General features: G+C 29.1%; 1 protein-coding gene across 3 annotated transcripts; it reads right to left on the bottom strand.

The window, feature by feature from the left end:
• Positions 1–3,752: 3,752 nt before the first annotated feature.
• LOC112719712 (plant UBX domain-containing protein 7) lies at positions 3,753–8,782 on the bottom strand. 3 transcript variants are annotated; one of them, XM_025770375.3, is made up of 10 exons: positions 8,487–8,782; positions 7,647–7,774; positions 7,443–7,556; positions 7,073–7,268; positions 6,285–6,362; positions 6,121–6,189; positions 5,678–5,821; positions 5,469–5,565; positions 4,606–4,889; positions 3,753–4,104 (listed from the first exon to the last, which is right to left on the bottom strand). In XM_025770375.3, the coding sequence occupies exons 1-10, from the start codon at positions 8,586–8,588 to the stop codon at positions 3,943–3,945; spliced, it is 1,374 nt and encodes a 457-aa protein (XP_025626160.1). In that variant the 5' UTR covers positions 8,589–8,782; the 3' UTR covers positions 3,753–3,942. The 3 variants fall into 3 exon arrangements, with proteins under 3 accessions (XP_025626160.1, XP_025626161.1, XP_025626162.1); XM_025770376.3 differs by having other exon boundaries at positions 4,606–4,880; XM_025770377.3 differs by having other exon boundaries at positions 4,606–4,874; positions 8,487–8,779.
• Between the last annotated feature and the right edge of the window lie 6,504 nt (positions 8,783–15,286).

Genomic DNA, 15,286 nt, shown 5'->3' with positions numbered 1-15,286 from the left:
TAATGGAATTGACAGCGGGAAAAAATTGAGACGATTTTGAAACGTTAGGGACTTAAATAGGACGAATACGTTGGAGACAAAAACGATACATAGAAATAAATTTTAATTTTATCCTTCAATAATATTAATTTTTTAAGGTACATAGTTTTTCAATTATTTTTCAATCACATCTAAGTAAATTACACTTAATCAAATTAATTTTATTCTAAATAATTTTTTTTTATAATTTTACTCTTAAAAATTTTTACTCATCATAAGATATTTGTAGATTGACTAGTACATAAACTTGTGGAGAAAAAATGATACATATACAATAAAATAATGTGATTCTAGTCGTTTTACAAATATTTCATGATGAGTAAAAATTTTTAAGAACTTTTATTTAGAATCAAAGTAATGTGATTAAGTATAATTTACTTAAATATGATTAAAAAATAATTGAATAACTATGTACCGTAAAAGATTGATATTAGTGAAGGATAAAATTAAAATTTATTTCTAATTATCGTTTTTGTCCCAACATTTTCGTCCTATTTAAGTCTTTAACGTTTCAAAATCGTCTTAATTTTGTCCCGCCGTCAATTTCGTTAACAGATTCCTAACGGCAGGACAACATTGAGTCAATTTTGAAACGTTAGGGACTTAAATAGGACGATTCAAACGTTAGGAACAACTTTGAGACTTACCCCAAACGTTAAGGACAAAAATAATACTTTACTCTATTTATATATTTATTTTCGTATTTTGTTTTTAATAAATTTGAGACTTTTTTTAACTATGTTTGCATGTTATGATGTTAATGCTGATACACTATATTAAGTATTAAATCATATACATTATTAGATTAATTTTCCAAATATTTGTATCATAAATATTAATATTAGTAGACTATAACACATGGTGTGAGACTAGTAATCATGCACAGTATGTGTAGCTATCCCCCACTCAACCAAACTCTGTATGAATTCCATCTTTTTTTTCGCAGTGTGTATTTTTTCTTCGCATACATGTGATTTTGAATATTAAAAGTGTATTAGTGCAGTATTGTGAGAGTGCAGTAGTATATTGAGAGTTTTAATTGTTAGAATAAGAGTGATATAATGATGTTAAAATATTTTTTTTTATGATAATATTAAAAGTGGGTAAAGTTATTAGTGTTTAAAGTGTGCTTCTAATAAAAAATGGTACGAAAAGTAACTTTTTGAAGAGAATATACTATTTCACATTTAAGTAATCTTCAATATGTAAGTTATTATCTTATCAAATTATTTATATTCATGTAAATAATAACATATTTGTATATTTATTTTCGTATTTTGTTTTTAATGATTTTGAGAACTTTTTTACTATTTTTGAATGTTAATGTTGATACACTATATTAACTATTAAGTATCAAGTCGTATATATTATTAGAATAATTTTTCACATATATGTATCATAAATATTAACATTAGTGGGCTATAACACGTGGTGTGGGACCAGTTCAGGCTCTGCTTCTCCCGCTTCTATTGTTTTTTGTGACCTGTCAAAAGAGAGCTTGATGGAGACACGCGTAGGGGTGTCAAAAATTTCCCGAAGCGCGGAAATTCCTGCGGGGATTGCCCCAAATGGGGACCCGAAGGCGAGAAATTTTTCACGTGGGGATGGGGATGGGGACTAAAATCCCCCCGAGACAGGCGCGGGGATCCCCGCCCCGTCCTCAATAATTCTCCGAATTCTTGAGTTTATTTAAATATCCTTAATTTATTTCTAATATAGGGACTTTTTCGTAATTTCGCCTATTGAAAACCCTAACCCTACCTTATTGAATGTCTTCCATTCTCCCCGACGATTCCACTTAGCGCCGTTTCCAAGCCCCAACTTTCCAGAAAAGTTCAAAACTCTCAATCCCCCATAGTTGTGTCCACAGTCACAGCCATAGCAGCATACCCCCTCGTCAGTCGCTACCGGCCACTCTTCCTGCTCAGTGCTTACCCCTTTATGGACTATGATTTGCTATGTTGTATTTCTGAATTTATAATCTTAGATAAGATATGTTTGTAATAATGTTTTGTAGTTTGTTTTTTGTTTTTTTTGTTTTTTACTATAATTTTCATATAAATGTTCAACATAAGGAGATGGAGAATGGGGCCCCGTGAGAAACACGGGAAACGCGGGGAATGGGGATGGGGACGATTATCCCCATGGCGGGGATCGGGGCGGGGATGTGGATCAATTCTGGGGGCGGGGACGGGGAGCAGGGAGGCATCCCTCGCCCCCGCCCCGCCCCATTGACATCCCTAGACACGCGTATGTTATGCACAGTGCGGGTAGCTGTCCCTACCCAGCCAAATCGTGTATAAACTTTTTTTCTTTTCGCAGTGTGTATTCTTCTTTTGCACAAGTGTGAGCTTTAATATTAAGATTTAAGAGTGTATTAGTAAAGTACTGTAAGTTTTAATTGTGAAAATAAGTATAGGAGTGATATAATGAAAGTAATATATTTTATTTGTGACAATATTAAAGATGGGAGAAGTTTTTATTGTTTAAAATGTGCTTCAAATAAAAAATGATACAAAAATTAATATTTTAAAGAGAACATACTTTTGCACATTTAAATAATTCTCAATGTATAAATTATTATTTTATCAAATTATTTATATTTATGTAAGAAATGATATATTTGTATATTTATTTTCGTATTTTGTTTATACCAAATTTAAACTTTTTTTACTATATTTGCAAGTTAACGCTGATACACTATATTAAGTATCAAATTGTATATATTATTAGAATAATTTCTAAATATATATATCATAAATATTACTAGTGGGCTATAACACTTAATGTGGGTTCAGTTCGAGCGCTACTTTTACTTCCATTGCTTTCCATGACATGTCAGAAGAGCTTGATGGAGATATGTGTGCGCTATGCAAATAGTGTGTAGCTATCCCCCACTTAGCCAAACCTTGTATAAATCTCACATTTCTTCCTTTTTTAGCATGTACATTCTTTCTTTGCAAAAATGTGAGTTTTAATATTAAAAGTGTATTAGTATAGTATTGTGAAAATGTAGTAGTATAGTGAGAATTTTAATTGTGAGAACAAAAGCGATATAGTGAGGGTAATATATATTTATGGTGGATACTACAATGAAAATTTTATAACTGTCTTTATGTGAAAATATTTTCTTTTAACCTTTGGATGATGGATTGTATAGTTAGATATTGATATTTCTAAAAGTGTTGTCTTTGTTTAAAGTGTGACTAAATAAATAAGTCGTACTTTTAAACACAACATCTTCATAAAAAGATTTTTTGTCATTTTCATTTGAGTAATTCCTTATATTTATGTGATAATATTAAAAGTAAGTAAAGTTATTAGTGTTTAAAATGTTTTTAGAAAAAAATGATACAAAAATTAACTTTTTTAAAAGAACATAATATTGCACATTTAAATAATCTTCAATATATAAGTTATTATATTATCAAATTATTTATATTCATATAAATGATGACATATTTATATATTTATTTTCGTATTTTGTTTTTAATGAATTTGAGAATATTTAAATTGTTACAAAATTTTCAAAAAAAATCTATTACATATAAACTCTTCCAACAAATGATTTTTAAAACATTTATGCAATTCAACATTATAACATTTGCTTAACACACCATTTGATTCTCAATTATTTGACAATAGTATTCAACTTTATAGTGAGATTTCTCATTTATAAACAGAATCCGAAACTTGAAACTTGCACAGGAATATTTCTTTTTGTACCCAAAAGAAAAAAAAAATTCCATTAATTGAAAGTCTATTCATCATTCGGATTCATAAAATATACACAAGAAGTTTAAACAAAAACTCCCCCTTTTCCTTTGATGATAAACCAGCCTCAATCCTCATCATATCAGAAGAAACCAACATTAAAAATTCTCCGAGTCTTAAAAGCTAAACTCAGTCCCAAGTGACAAAGATCATGGAATTTGCAAGCCCTGATTCTTCAAAAGTTGAATTGCTTTCATAGTCAAGAACTTTGTTGGCTCCAGGAATTGCTTGTGCTAATCTGAATGGCTTTGTCTCATCTCCTACTTGAGCTGAAATGAATGACCACAGCAGCTTCAAGAGGAAACAAAACAACAATCAGAGAGTGCAAGTTAGTTGGAGGAGGGACTATATTAAAAAATTACAGTGCATTTGGTTTACGTTTTCATTTTCAGTATTTTCCGTTTTCAGTATTTTATGTTTTCAGTAAATAATGTCTTCTATTTTCATATCTTGTTTTCTCATTTTTCTTCTCAAAATTCATAAAACAAAAAACAATGAAAATGAAAATGCAAACCAAATACATTCGTAATTTCTCTTATTGGTTGCATCCATATCCACATGGTATTTTCATGATCACAGAAGGATTTCTTGTATAAAATAAGACAATATATCAATTATCAAATGACTACAAAGCCTTTTCCTCAACAATCTAGTAATACCTCCTCACGATAGAAGAAAAACATTTATGGTATACAGAAATAACAAGAAATCAGCAGAAGGCTATACCAGACGTAAGATGCAAGACGTAACACTATCCACAAGACATGTGATAAGTGACAGCAATGCTTTTACCTGAATAGGATCTGTGCGTAAAAAGTTACGCTGAACCCGGCGTCCATCTGGAAGCCGAACACCAACCCTGCACAGGAGACTTCTTTCAGCTTTAGGCTCTTCGGGGAGTACTGGGTATGAGGGCCTCTTGGGCAAGGCTGCCTCTTGCTGGCTGACAGCAGAATCTGCCTCCTTGTTGTCACTTCCAGCCGCAACATTAGATCCAATCATGCCCTCCATCGATGCTGCCAGAGCTCTTTGGATTTCCTCTTCCTCATCTTTATTCTCGTCTGAATCTACAATAGCTGTAGCATCAGAAAAGTTATCATGATAATACAAAAAATATGCCAAAGATAACTTCCTCACAAGTTATGATGTGCATATTACCCAGGCAGTGAAAACAAGATTTTCAATCCTCAAAACATAATGAAAGAGATTGCATGATTAGAAATTGGGCGAAGCCAAGATCCATCTTAATTGAAGTGTTGATGGCTAGAAAGAAAGTAAATAAGTAAACATCTTTATTTCCTATACAAGGCTACATTTCCAATTGACCAATATAAAGAAAATCACTCACATTTTCAACTTCGCTTACTCTAACTAACTTCTAATTATTTTAATGAAACTTTCTTTTTCTTATAAATATTTTCTTAAATCATTACACCCTTTGGTGTGGTTCTTCTCCAAACCCTGCGTAACGCGAGATTTTGTACACCGAGCTACCCTTTATTTTCTTAAATTATTATGTTATTTAAAAAAAATAGGAAAATCATATGTCTATAGGGTGCCTATGGCTTTACAATAACAAGAAAGACACATGAAATATGAAGTCATCCTCCTAAAGGCCAAAACAAACTGCTACAGAAACATAAACCAGTGCAAACCTTTAGCCTTAGGTGGGCTAGAAGCTCCTCTAGGACGCTTGTGAGATAAGGTCATGTGATGATCCTTTGGCCCTGCATCAAGGAATGCTAGTAGACCCTAAAGTAAAGCATAAGACTCTTTGAATCAGTAATTATAAAGAGCAAAACATGTTCAAAGTTAATGTATATGAATAATGTTTTCAGAGATTCCCCAGTAGGAATTTCCATACTTCTAGTAAGCTTTCAGGCTGAACCATTCCAGACCATGATCGCATCTTTTGGCCAGTGATGGGATCAATAATAAGCACTACAGGAATCGATTCCAGTTTGTAATAAGTGCAGACTTTTCTTCCTTCAGTTGTATCATCATATACCTATATGACAAGAAAAATAATTAAGAAAGGAAACGTTGCAACAAATGAAACAAAATGAAAACATATAACACGACAGAAATCCAGGTGCACGGTGCACCACATGTCTATATCAGCAAAAAATAATGATGTTGTGAATATCAATTTTCACATCATCTGAAATTCCAACTTCAAAAGAAAAGCCATCATAAACATCTCGGTCCTTTGGAAAACCCCAGAGAAAATTGGAAAGTGCAAGTAAAAGTCATAAATTCTTTTGACAAAATAACACTTAAAATGAATTAATATAGCAACAAGCTAACCTGCCAGAATATGAAGTTTGTGCTAATGGTTTGAGAAACAGCTTCATTGGCCCATGTATCACGATTAAGCTTCACAAAGCAAAACATTAAGTACAACAGTGTTAATGCCGAAACAAACATGTAAAGAAAATGTAAAGGGGTCAATTTGCATGAGAACATAATACCATATGAGAGCTGAATTCTGTAGTGGATTGAATGTTCAGCAACAGCCATTTGTCCTGCATGGAAGCAGCACCTTTTGCCTGTGGTCAAGGACAAAACTTGGTCATAATTGTATATATATGAATGGCTTACATTTTGAATAGATATAAATAAACACAATACCAATCTAGTGCCATTGACACACCGCAAATGCAAGGAAATCCCATAAACTAAGATATGCAAATGAATATTGTGTTTCCAAATGAATTTTAGATGTAAACTGCCACTACAAATAACAAGTAAAAAAGATAATAAGTGAAACCAACAAAAATCATTCTCATACTTCCAGCTAACTTCTCTTATATGAAGTACACATGATTTTTGTCATATCCAGAAACTTGCATAAGACTGCAAATAAGTCATGTAAGAGGAAGGCCTACATAAGCTATAATAACAGCATAGGATAATTAAGGAGCCTGTATATCAATTTCTAAACAAGGAACTAAACCACCCCACAACAGTATTAGTCTAAGGAATAAAGAACACAACAACAAAATCCCAAACCTCAACACACATTACTAAATACTGATCAAAAGCTGTTAAGGTTCCTTATTTACATAAGTACAATTATTCGGCGCAACTTCATCTTTATCTGAACTAGACATTTTTTTAAGGAAAAAATCATTATAAATAAAAGAGAGGTGTAAAAGAGATCTAAAACATTATTATCACTTTAAATATTTCATAAATAGATGTTGTGCCAGTTACACCTCTAGCAGAATCTACAGTCAACACTAAGCAGGAGATTTACCTTATCAAAAGTGCCATTAAACATCAGATGAAATGGAGGGCGATAGAGTGAAGCAAGATTATCCCTAGAAGTTTCTGCTGTCGAAGCAGCACCTTGCTCTGTTTCCCAAACCCCAGGACGTCTCATTTCCTCTTCAAAGTTACGAAATGCTATTAAAGAGTTAGGCTCTTGTGAACGGGGTGCAAACCTTGATCCTCTGCATGACATGATAAAATACATAATAAATATCTGACAGGGAAAAACCATATTGCACATTAAGTAATCCCAAGAATGACAAAAAGAGCAATAAAAACACCAGATATGCATTTCTCTTGGAATATAAACTATCAGTTTACAAGGCAAGCAAAGAAATTAGAATGGTGAAACATACCTAAAGAGCATTGAATCCTCATAAAGAGTTTCCCGTATAACAGGTAAGGGAGGGCGTACTTCATCTGGATCATTGACATTGTGGTCACTACTCTCACTTTCCTTCCTTGGTTCACTAAAGCAACAAGTATGAGTCAAACAACCAACTAAAAAGTGCTCACTTAGGATTATAACTTATAAATCGTAGTTAGACACCCCAACTTACCTTGATGGTTGATCAGTCCAAGATTCAACATTTTCTAAAGGTGGAGAGTGTGATGGTGGTGGCAAAGACCCAGCATCATTGCCGATCAAGAACAGCTGAAGAGCTTCCTCAAGTTTCCAACTTGTTGCCTGTGTTACCAGTATCACAGGTTCACAAAATTTGATAAATCTATACAAGAGGAAAATCTACACATTGCCATCATTATAAAGAGGATAAAACCTAAAAGGATGATTCTTCATGCAAGAGCTACAAGATTATAGTTTTCTTTTTTTTTTAAGTAAAGCATATCCATCGAAGTACCAATAGCTACAAGCAAATCTTTAAGCATGCTCATTTTATAATTGTCATCACAATAAGCTAAACGTGTGATTATGTTTCAAGATAGACATAATGTAGGGTATTGTTATCACAATAAGCTAAAAGGATGATTAAATTTCATGACAGACACTATAACCATTAACCACTTATCAAACAGAATTTCAGTTTTAAAGAAAATAACTTCATCACAAATCAGAACCTATAAGCAAATTCCCAACACACCAGTCTTAGTCATCACAATAAGCTAAAAGAGCTATTTTTTCATGATAGATTTCAAAAGAATCACTGATCAAGCGAGATTTCAACTTTTTCCGTGATAGATACAACCAATTTTCTAATTGTCATCACAATAAGCTAAAAGAATGAATTTTTCGGTGACCAAACATAACCACCGATGAAGGCAAAGATTTCTAACCATTTCAAAGTCCAGAAACTAAAATTTTTAAAAAATAAACCCTAATTCTAGAATCACAATAAATCTTCAACAAACACTAATAAATTAGAAACAATAATGAGAGGAACCTGCAAGAACTGTCGAGCAGTCTCAGTGGTCTGGCCCTGAGCAACCTCCAAGAACAAAGAGACCATGCTCTGTTGGTCATTTGCCGATAGCATTCCTTCCATTCGGATCCCCTTTTCTTTCTCTCTCACTCTCAATTTCTCAATTCCGATCTTTTCCTTTTCGAGAGAAGCAGTGAAGTGATTTAGGGTTCCAACGAGGAAAGATAGAAAAGGAAAACAAGGGGAAAGAAATAAAGAAACTAAGACACAGAAATATCACTCTGTCTATGTTAGATGCATTTCGTATTTCTTTATTTATTATTATTATTTTTCTCCTAATAATAATAAGGTGGAAATTCTTAATGTTGATGATAGTTTGGAGGGTTAAATAATAATTTAGTTAAATTTTTTAAATTAGTTAACGATTTTTAACTATTAATTTTATATAAAATTAATTATATTTTAATTTTTATTTAATAATTAAAATTTATTTTTAATATTATATGAATGTATAATAATTCATGAGGTGTATTTAGGGTTGAAAGTGAGTCCAGTTTAAACTCGACTCATTAATAGTTAGATAAATTGAATTCGTAAGTTGGTGAGCCAAACTTGAGATTAGAGTTAAGCTCATAAATTAAATGAGTCGAGTTTGAATTTGGATAAGTTCAACTCATTAGCTCGTAAGTTGGCTCGATTATAATATATAGTGTTCATGATATAACAGAATAAGAGAGGCGTATTTATATATTAATAATGTTCTTAATTATTTAAAATTTTATAGGTATTTTTTATATATAATTTTGATTCGATGTAGGACATAAATAAAAAATGAGTAAAGTATCATTTTTGTCCTCAAACGTTTGGGATAAGTCTTAAAGTTGTCCCTAACGTTTAAATCGTCCTATTTAAGTCCTTAACGTTTTAAAATTAACTCAATGTTGTCCTGCCGTCAGGGTTCTGTTAACAAAATTGACAGCGGAACAAAACTGAGACAATTTTGAAACGTTAGGGACTTAAATAGGACGAAAACGTTGGGGACAAAAACGATACATAAAAATAGATTTTAATTTTATCCTTCAATAATATCAAATTTTTACGATACATAGCTTTTCAATTATTTTTTAATTACATATAAGTAAATTACACTTAATCACATTACTTTTATTCTAAATAAATTTATTTTTTATAATTTTACTCTTAAAAATTTTTACTCATCATAAAATATTTGTAGGATGACAAGTACATAAACTTGTGAAAAAAATGATACATATACAATAAAGTAATATCATTTTAGTCATTCTACAAACATTTTATGATGAGTAAAAATCTTTAGGAGTAAAATTATAAAAAAAATAAATTTATTTAGAATAAAAGTAATGTGATTAAGTGTAATTTACTTAGATGTGATTAAAAAATAATTGAATTACTATGTATCGTAAAAAATTGATTATTGAAGGATAATATTAAAATTTATTTTTATGTATCGTTTTTGTCCCTAATATTTTCGTTCTATTTAAGTCCCTAACGTTTCAAAATTGTCTCAATTTTGTCCTGCCGTTAGGGATCTGTTAACAGAATTGACGGCGGGACAACTTTGAGTCAATTTTGAAACGTTAGGGACTTAAATATGACGATTTAAACGTTAGGGACAACCTTGGAACTTACCCCCAAACGTTGAGGACACAAACGATACTTTACTCATAAAAAGTTTATAATTGATAGATAGATAATATATAAAATTTATATTTTTTAATATTTTAATATATATATATATATATAAGTTATAATTTATTGATATGGAATTATAGATTATATTTCTATTACTTGAGACAGTTCGTGAGCTCGAGTTAGCTTGTGAGATTTCAGTGAGTCGAGCTTGAATTTAAGAAACAGACTCGATTGCTAATGAGTCGAGCCGTGAGCCAAGTTTAATTTTTGTGAGCCAAATTTAACTTGGTTTAACTCGACTCACTTCCAACTCTACATGCATTCAATTATGTAACAATATGTTAATAAATTTTTTTTATTTTGGTATTGATAAAATAAATAATTATTTAAAAAATAAATATAATTGAATAATGGTATAAATTGTAAACGTTCTAAATAAATAATATATTAAAATTAGATTCTAATAATAATAATAGTTAAAGTGTACTAAAATTGATTTATAGTCACAAAAATTGATTTATTTTACAAGTAAATTGCATATCAATCCACACTATTTTATTTTGAACATAAATTTTTAAAAGTATTCTCTTAAAAACTAGTCTTAAGAAAATAACTCAATACTTAATTTTAAATTACAACTAAAAAAATTGAATATTAAACGGGTAATTATAACAAGTTTTACCCAAGTTAGGGACCAAGGTACATAAGATTCGATCTAATGGTTTAGATCAAATTGGTACGTAAAATTTTAAAGAATTTTATCTTAGTTCATTTTTCATGAGAAAAACTTATAGTTTTATTCAATTTTATTTTATTTTATTTTTTTATTTTATGATCACTTTTGGATGAATATTTTTCATGTATTATTTTGGGAGATTTTCACTTTTTATTATACTATTTTATTTTTTGACATTTTTGTATTTTATTTTCAATAATTAATGAAATAAAACTTATTATCTTTGAAAAAATAAAATTTTTAAATGGTTAGTAAAGTAAAAATAAGTGAGAGCTTAACTATTTTTAAATTTAAGATATATAATTTATCAATAATGTTAAAAATAAATTAAAATTAATTATTAATATAAAATATATATTAAAATATAAAATATATACTAAAAATATTTTAACTATACATATATTTTTAAAAATATATGATAACTGATTTTATTGTACAAATAGTATTTTTATCGCATACAAAATGGTATCTTTTTCTTATTGGTTAACTTTTTCAAAAATTTTTTAATCATTTACAAACCTTTTTTTTTTTTGGTCAATCATTTACAAACCTTTAAGCTATAAGCTTTCTAGTTTGTAACCCTTTTTTTTTTTTGGTCGGACTGGATGTTATTTCTTGAATATATTTATTTCATTTTTGTTTGGTTTTCTAAAATGAGTTGGAGGACCTTGGTCCAAATTATACATGGACCAACGTAACTAACACAATGGCCAACAATAAAATCCAAACAATAAAATTACCTATACGGACCCAAAAAAAAAAAAAAAAAGAAACAAGCCAGCCTAAGTTATATTTTATTGTTTTAAGATAAAAAGAAGTTTATGTACTTTGTCATTATGCATAATTTCATTATATTTTTAAGGAAAAGTATATAAAACTAAGAGGTTATTAGTAAAAAACTAAACAAAATCACATTAATTTATATTCATTCTTAATTAATTTAATTTTTTTTAATTTACAATATTTGTTATTAATTGCTATTTAATTAAAATCAACTTTTGAGTAATATCTTTCCAAAACTGCTCCTAGGATTACGGCGCAGAATCAAGTCCGTTTCTTCACACCTCACACTTGAAGCGCTTTGGGTGTTACGCCGCATGGTTTTATATAAAAAAATTTTTATAAAATATATAAAAGAACATCCATTTAGTATAAAAAATAAATATTCTGATATTTAGTAGAAGAAACATCATAATGCCTAGCATAAGCACCATTTAGGTAGAGATTTTGAATTCACCCGGAGACATTTGATTGATTTTTTATTAGTACCCTCTTAATTTTCTAGTATTGTTGTATTTTTAATTAGGTCTTTATAATTTAAAAATTTATATCTAAATTATCATACTAAATAAAAAAGTTAATTAGACCGTCACTACTTGTTATTTTTCAACGAAAAAAAACTCAATAATCCTAAAATCTTAGTTTCTAAAATATTTCACAATCTATCTTATCTAAAATACAAAAATAAACATTTCAATAACATTTTGTATTTTTTAATAAAAAATAGTAAATAAATTCTTAATTAAAAATTTTTGTTTAATATAATGATTCAATTAAAAAAGTTTTAAACATTAAAAATTCAATTTTAAATTCAGTAAAATTATAAGAATTTATTGAATAACTAAGTTATTATGACCAATGATAGTCAGTAAATATTTGGTTCTAGAAAAAAAAATCTTATTACACATTTTAGGTTTTCTTTTGTAAAAAAATAAATCCAACCTAATAATCAAACCAAACCTATCTTATCATAAATTGATTGCATGGGTTTGGTTTACGATTTGTTCAAACCAAACCTAATTATAAACTCCTATATTTGTAGTTTTGTACTAGTTACTACTACTACTACATTCCAGTCTTCCTAAACCAAATTCCTTACTAGATATAGAAATAGGAATATTAGTAGGTTGTACTTCATAAAGTGCACACTTATCTTTAGGTTAAGTACGATTTTGATTTCTAAAATATAGGTTGAAAATTTTTTTTATTTTTTATTTTTTTTTATATAAAATTGTTTCTAAAATTTAAAATCAAATTTTAAAATCGTTTTTTTTACTTAAATATTAAAATTTTGGGCCAAATTATCCATAATAAAAAAATTATAAAATAAAAAAATAAGAAAAAGAAAGTGTTTCTACTCTTACAAATGAGAAGGAAAGAAAAAAAGGAGAAAAATAGAAGAAGAAGAAGAAGTTGTTCACAATCTACTTCTGCCTCCGCTTCCATCGTTACCTCTGTACGATTTTGGTCCTTATAGTAAGGACGATTTTAAAACCAAGTTAAACCTTAGAGACAATTTTGAATGCAAAAAAAAAATTAAAGACAAAAAAAAATTTTGACCTATACCTTAGAGACCAAAATCATACTTAACCCCTCATCTCTATGTTTCAACACACTTTTTAACTCTATTTGATTACGGAAATATTTGGTAACCAAAGAAAATCAACCAAAAACAGCCATAACTTACCTTATTTAGCATTCATTAATTATTGCGATAATTAATTAATGCTAAATAAGACAAGTTCTGACTTTTTTTTTTTTCTGCCTACCTAACATTACCCATTTGATTATTAATATGCTATACTGGAAACAAAAACCTAATATATCCTTCCAAAGCATATGACTAATGTCCCAAGCTTCTTTATTTGTTTGCTTTATTTTTTTCCCCCAAACTTCTTATATCTTCTAATAGATATAATTATATTTGGAATAAACTACTAAAAATATATTTTAAAAATTAAATATTAACAAAAAGATCTCAAAATATAAAATGATAAATTAAAAATTGTTAAAATTAAAAACTGAGTTACTCGATGATTTATTATATTTGTCAAACTCTTTTAATATTTCAAGAATATTTTTTTGTTGTTTTCATCTTTTAAAATTGTCTTTATGGTGCCTAAATATTTGAAATGAAATTTTAATAATTTATTTGTTAGGTTTGAGCATTAAAAACTTGATAGTGTGTATAACTCTTTACACAAATGGTTTTTAATATAAAAGACTACTTAAATATAAAATCACCGGTTAATGAAATATAAAACGAATATTTAAATTCTAAACCAACCATGTGTCGGTAGTAATGTGACTTGTTCATGGTATTCAAAAAAAATCTGATCTGATCTCATGCTCAAGGATATTGCTTTTAAATCATTATTCTCACTCTGTTGATTTTAGGTCAGATTTGTTAAAAAAGTACTATGTAACTAATTAGTTTTGGTAGCTATAAAAATAATAATAATAAATTTAATTTTTTGTTTTGATGTATTGAGACAGAGATTGAGAGACTGAGACTCAGTATCGTGTTTGTTAGTTTAGAGATTGGTACTAAAATTTCTGTCTCTATCTCTAAAATTTCAGTATTTCAGTACCTCAAAAAAATAAGGACATAAGGGACTGAAATTTTTAGATATGAAGACTAAAACTTTAATAATATTTTATACCTAAAATACTTTTATTTCAATTAATTAATTCCAATTTTATCTTTTGTGCAAATTAAATTAGAGTTTCATTCTTGTTTCAATTCGTGTCTCCCATTTTGCACCAAACAGAATACTGAAATTTATTTCAATCCCTGTCTTTTAGTCTCTTTCTCTTAGTCTCAGTCTTTCCGTCTCTGTCTTTCCACCAAACACTACCTATTATAAATTTATTTAATCATATATTAATAAAAATAATTAATTTTTAAATTTATTATTTAATTTAAAAATTAATCTAAATACGTAAATCTAATTGAACGACAGTATACAAATATTTATAATTTTATATATTATAAAAACACATAAAAGATTTTCTAACAAAAGTGTCCTTTAATTTGGCTCATTTTTTTTTATATTGAAAACCTGTGCGTGTTATGCTTTGTAATGGAAACTATAGGTGCAATACGGGCGTATGGGACAGCTTTACGTCAATCTTAGAAGAGGGTATCCGGACCGTCCGATTTCTTTGATAGGATTTTTTTGTGTTACAAATCGGACGGTCCGATTTGTAGGGGGTAAAAATTCGAATTTTGGACATTGAAATCGGACCGTCCGATTTCAGGCGTTTTTATTTTTTATTTTTTTATTTTGCAAAATGCAAATCGGACCGTCCGAATTTAATATAATATCAATATTTCAACGGTCCAAATACAAATCGGGGGGTACGAATCCTTTTGTTTATAAGTGTATATATATATCTGTGTGCCATCCGAGCTTCCAAATCTCTTCTTTTCTTTCGAGTTCTTCTTCGTCTTCCTGGAGCTGTTCTAGCTCTTTCTTTAGTCTTTAGCAGTATTTCCATTGTTTCAGTTGATTATTAAAAAATTGAGAGTGGAAAATTATAGTAATGTGAGTGAGAAATATGGATGATAGAGTCCTTCTAAAAGTATATTATTTTGGTCAGATTTTGTTACAAACATCTGAAGGAGTGAAAT

Source organism: Arachis hypogaea, chromosome 11 (genome assembly GCF_003086295.3).
Source record: "Arachis hypogaea cultivar Tifrunner chromosome 11, arahy.Tifrunner.gnm2.J5K5, whole genome shotgun sequence".
In the NCBI taxonomy this organism is placed as follows: domain Eukaryota; kingdom Viridiplantae; phylum Streptophyta; class Magnoliopsida; order Fabales; family Fabaceae; genus Arachis; species Arachis hypogaea.
This window is presented reverse-complemented; position numbering and strand designations above follow the sequence as displayed.

Excerpts from the sequence above, each read along its gene's own strand:
- LOC112719712 (XM_025770375.3), bottom strand. The coding sequence starts at position 8,588 with ATGGAAGGAATGCTATCGGCAAATGACCAACAGAGCATGGTCTCTTTG. Across the intron at positions 7,775-8,486 it reads CTGCTCGACAGTTCTTGCAG|GCAACAAGTTGGAAACTTGA; the intron begins GTTCCTCTCATT and ends CTGGTAACACAG. Across the intron at positions 6,363-7,072 it reads TTAATGGCACTTTTGATAAG|GCAAAAGGTGCTGCTTCCAT; the intron begins GTAAATCTCCTG and ends CCTTGACCACAG.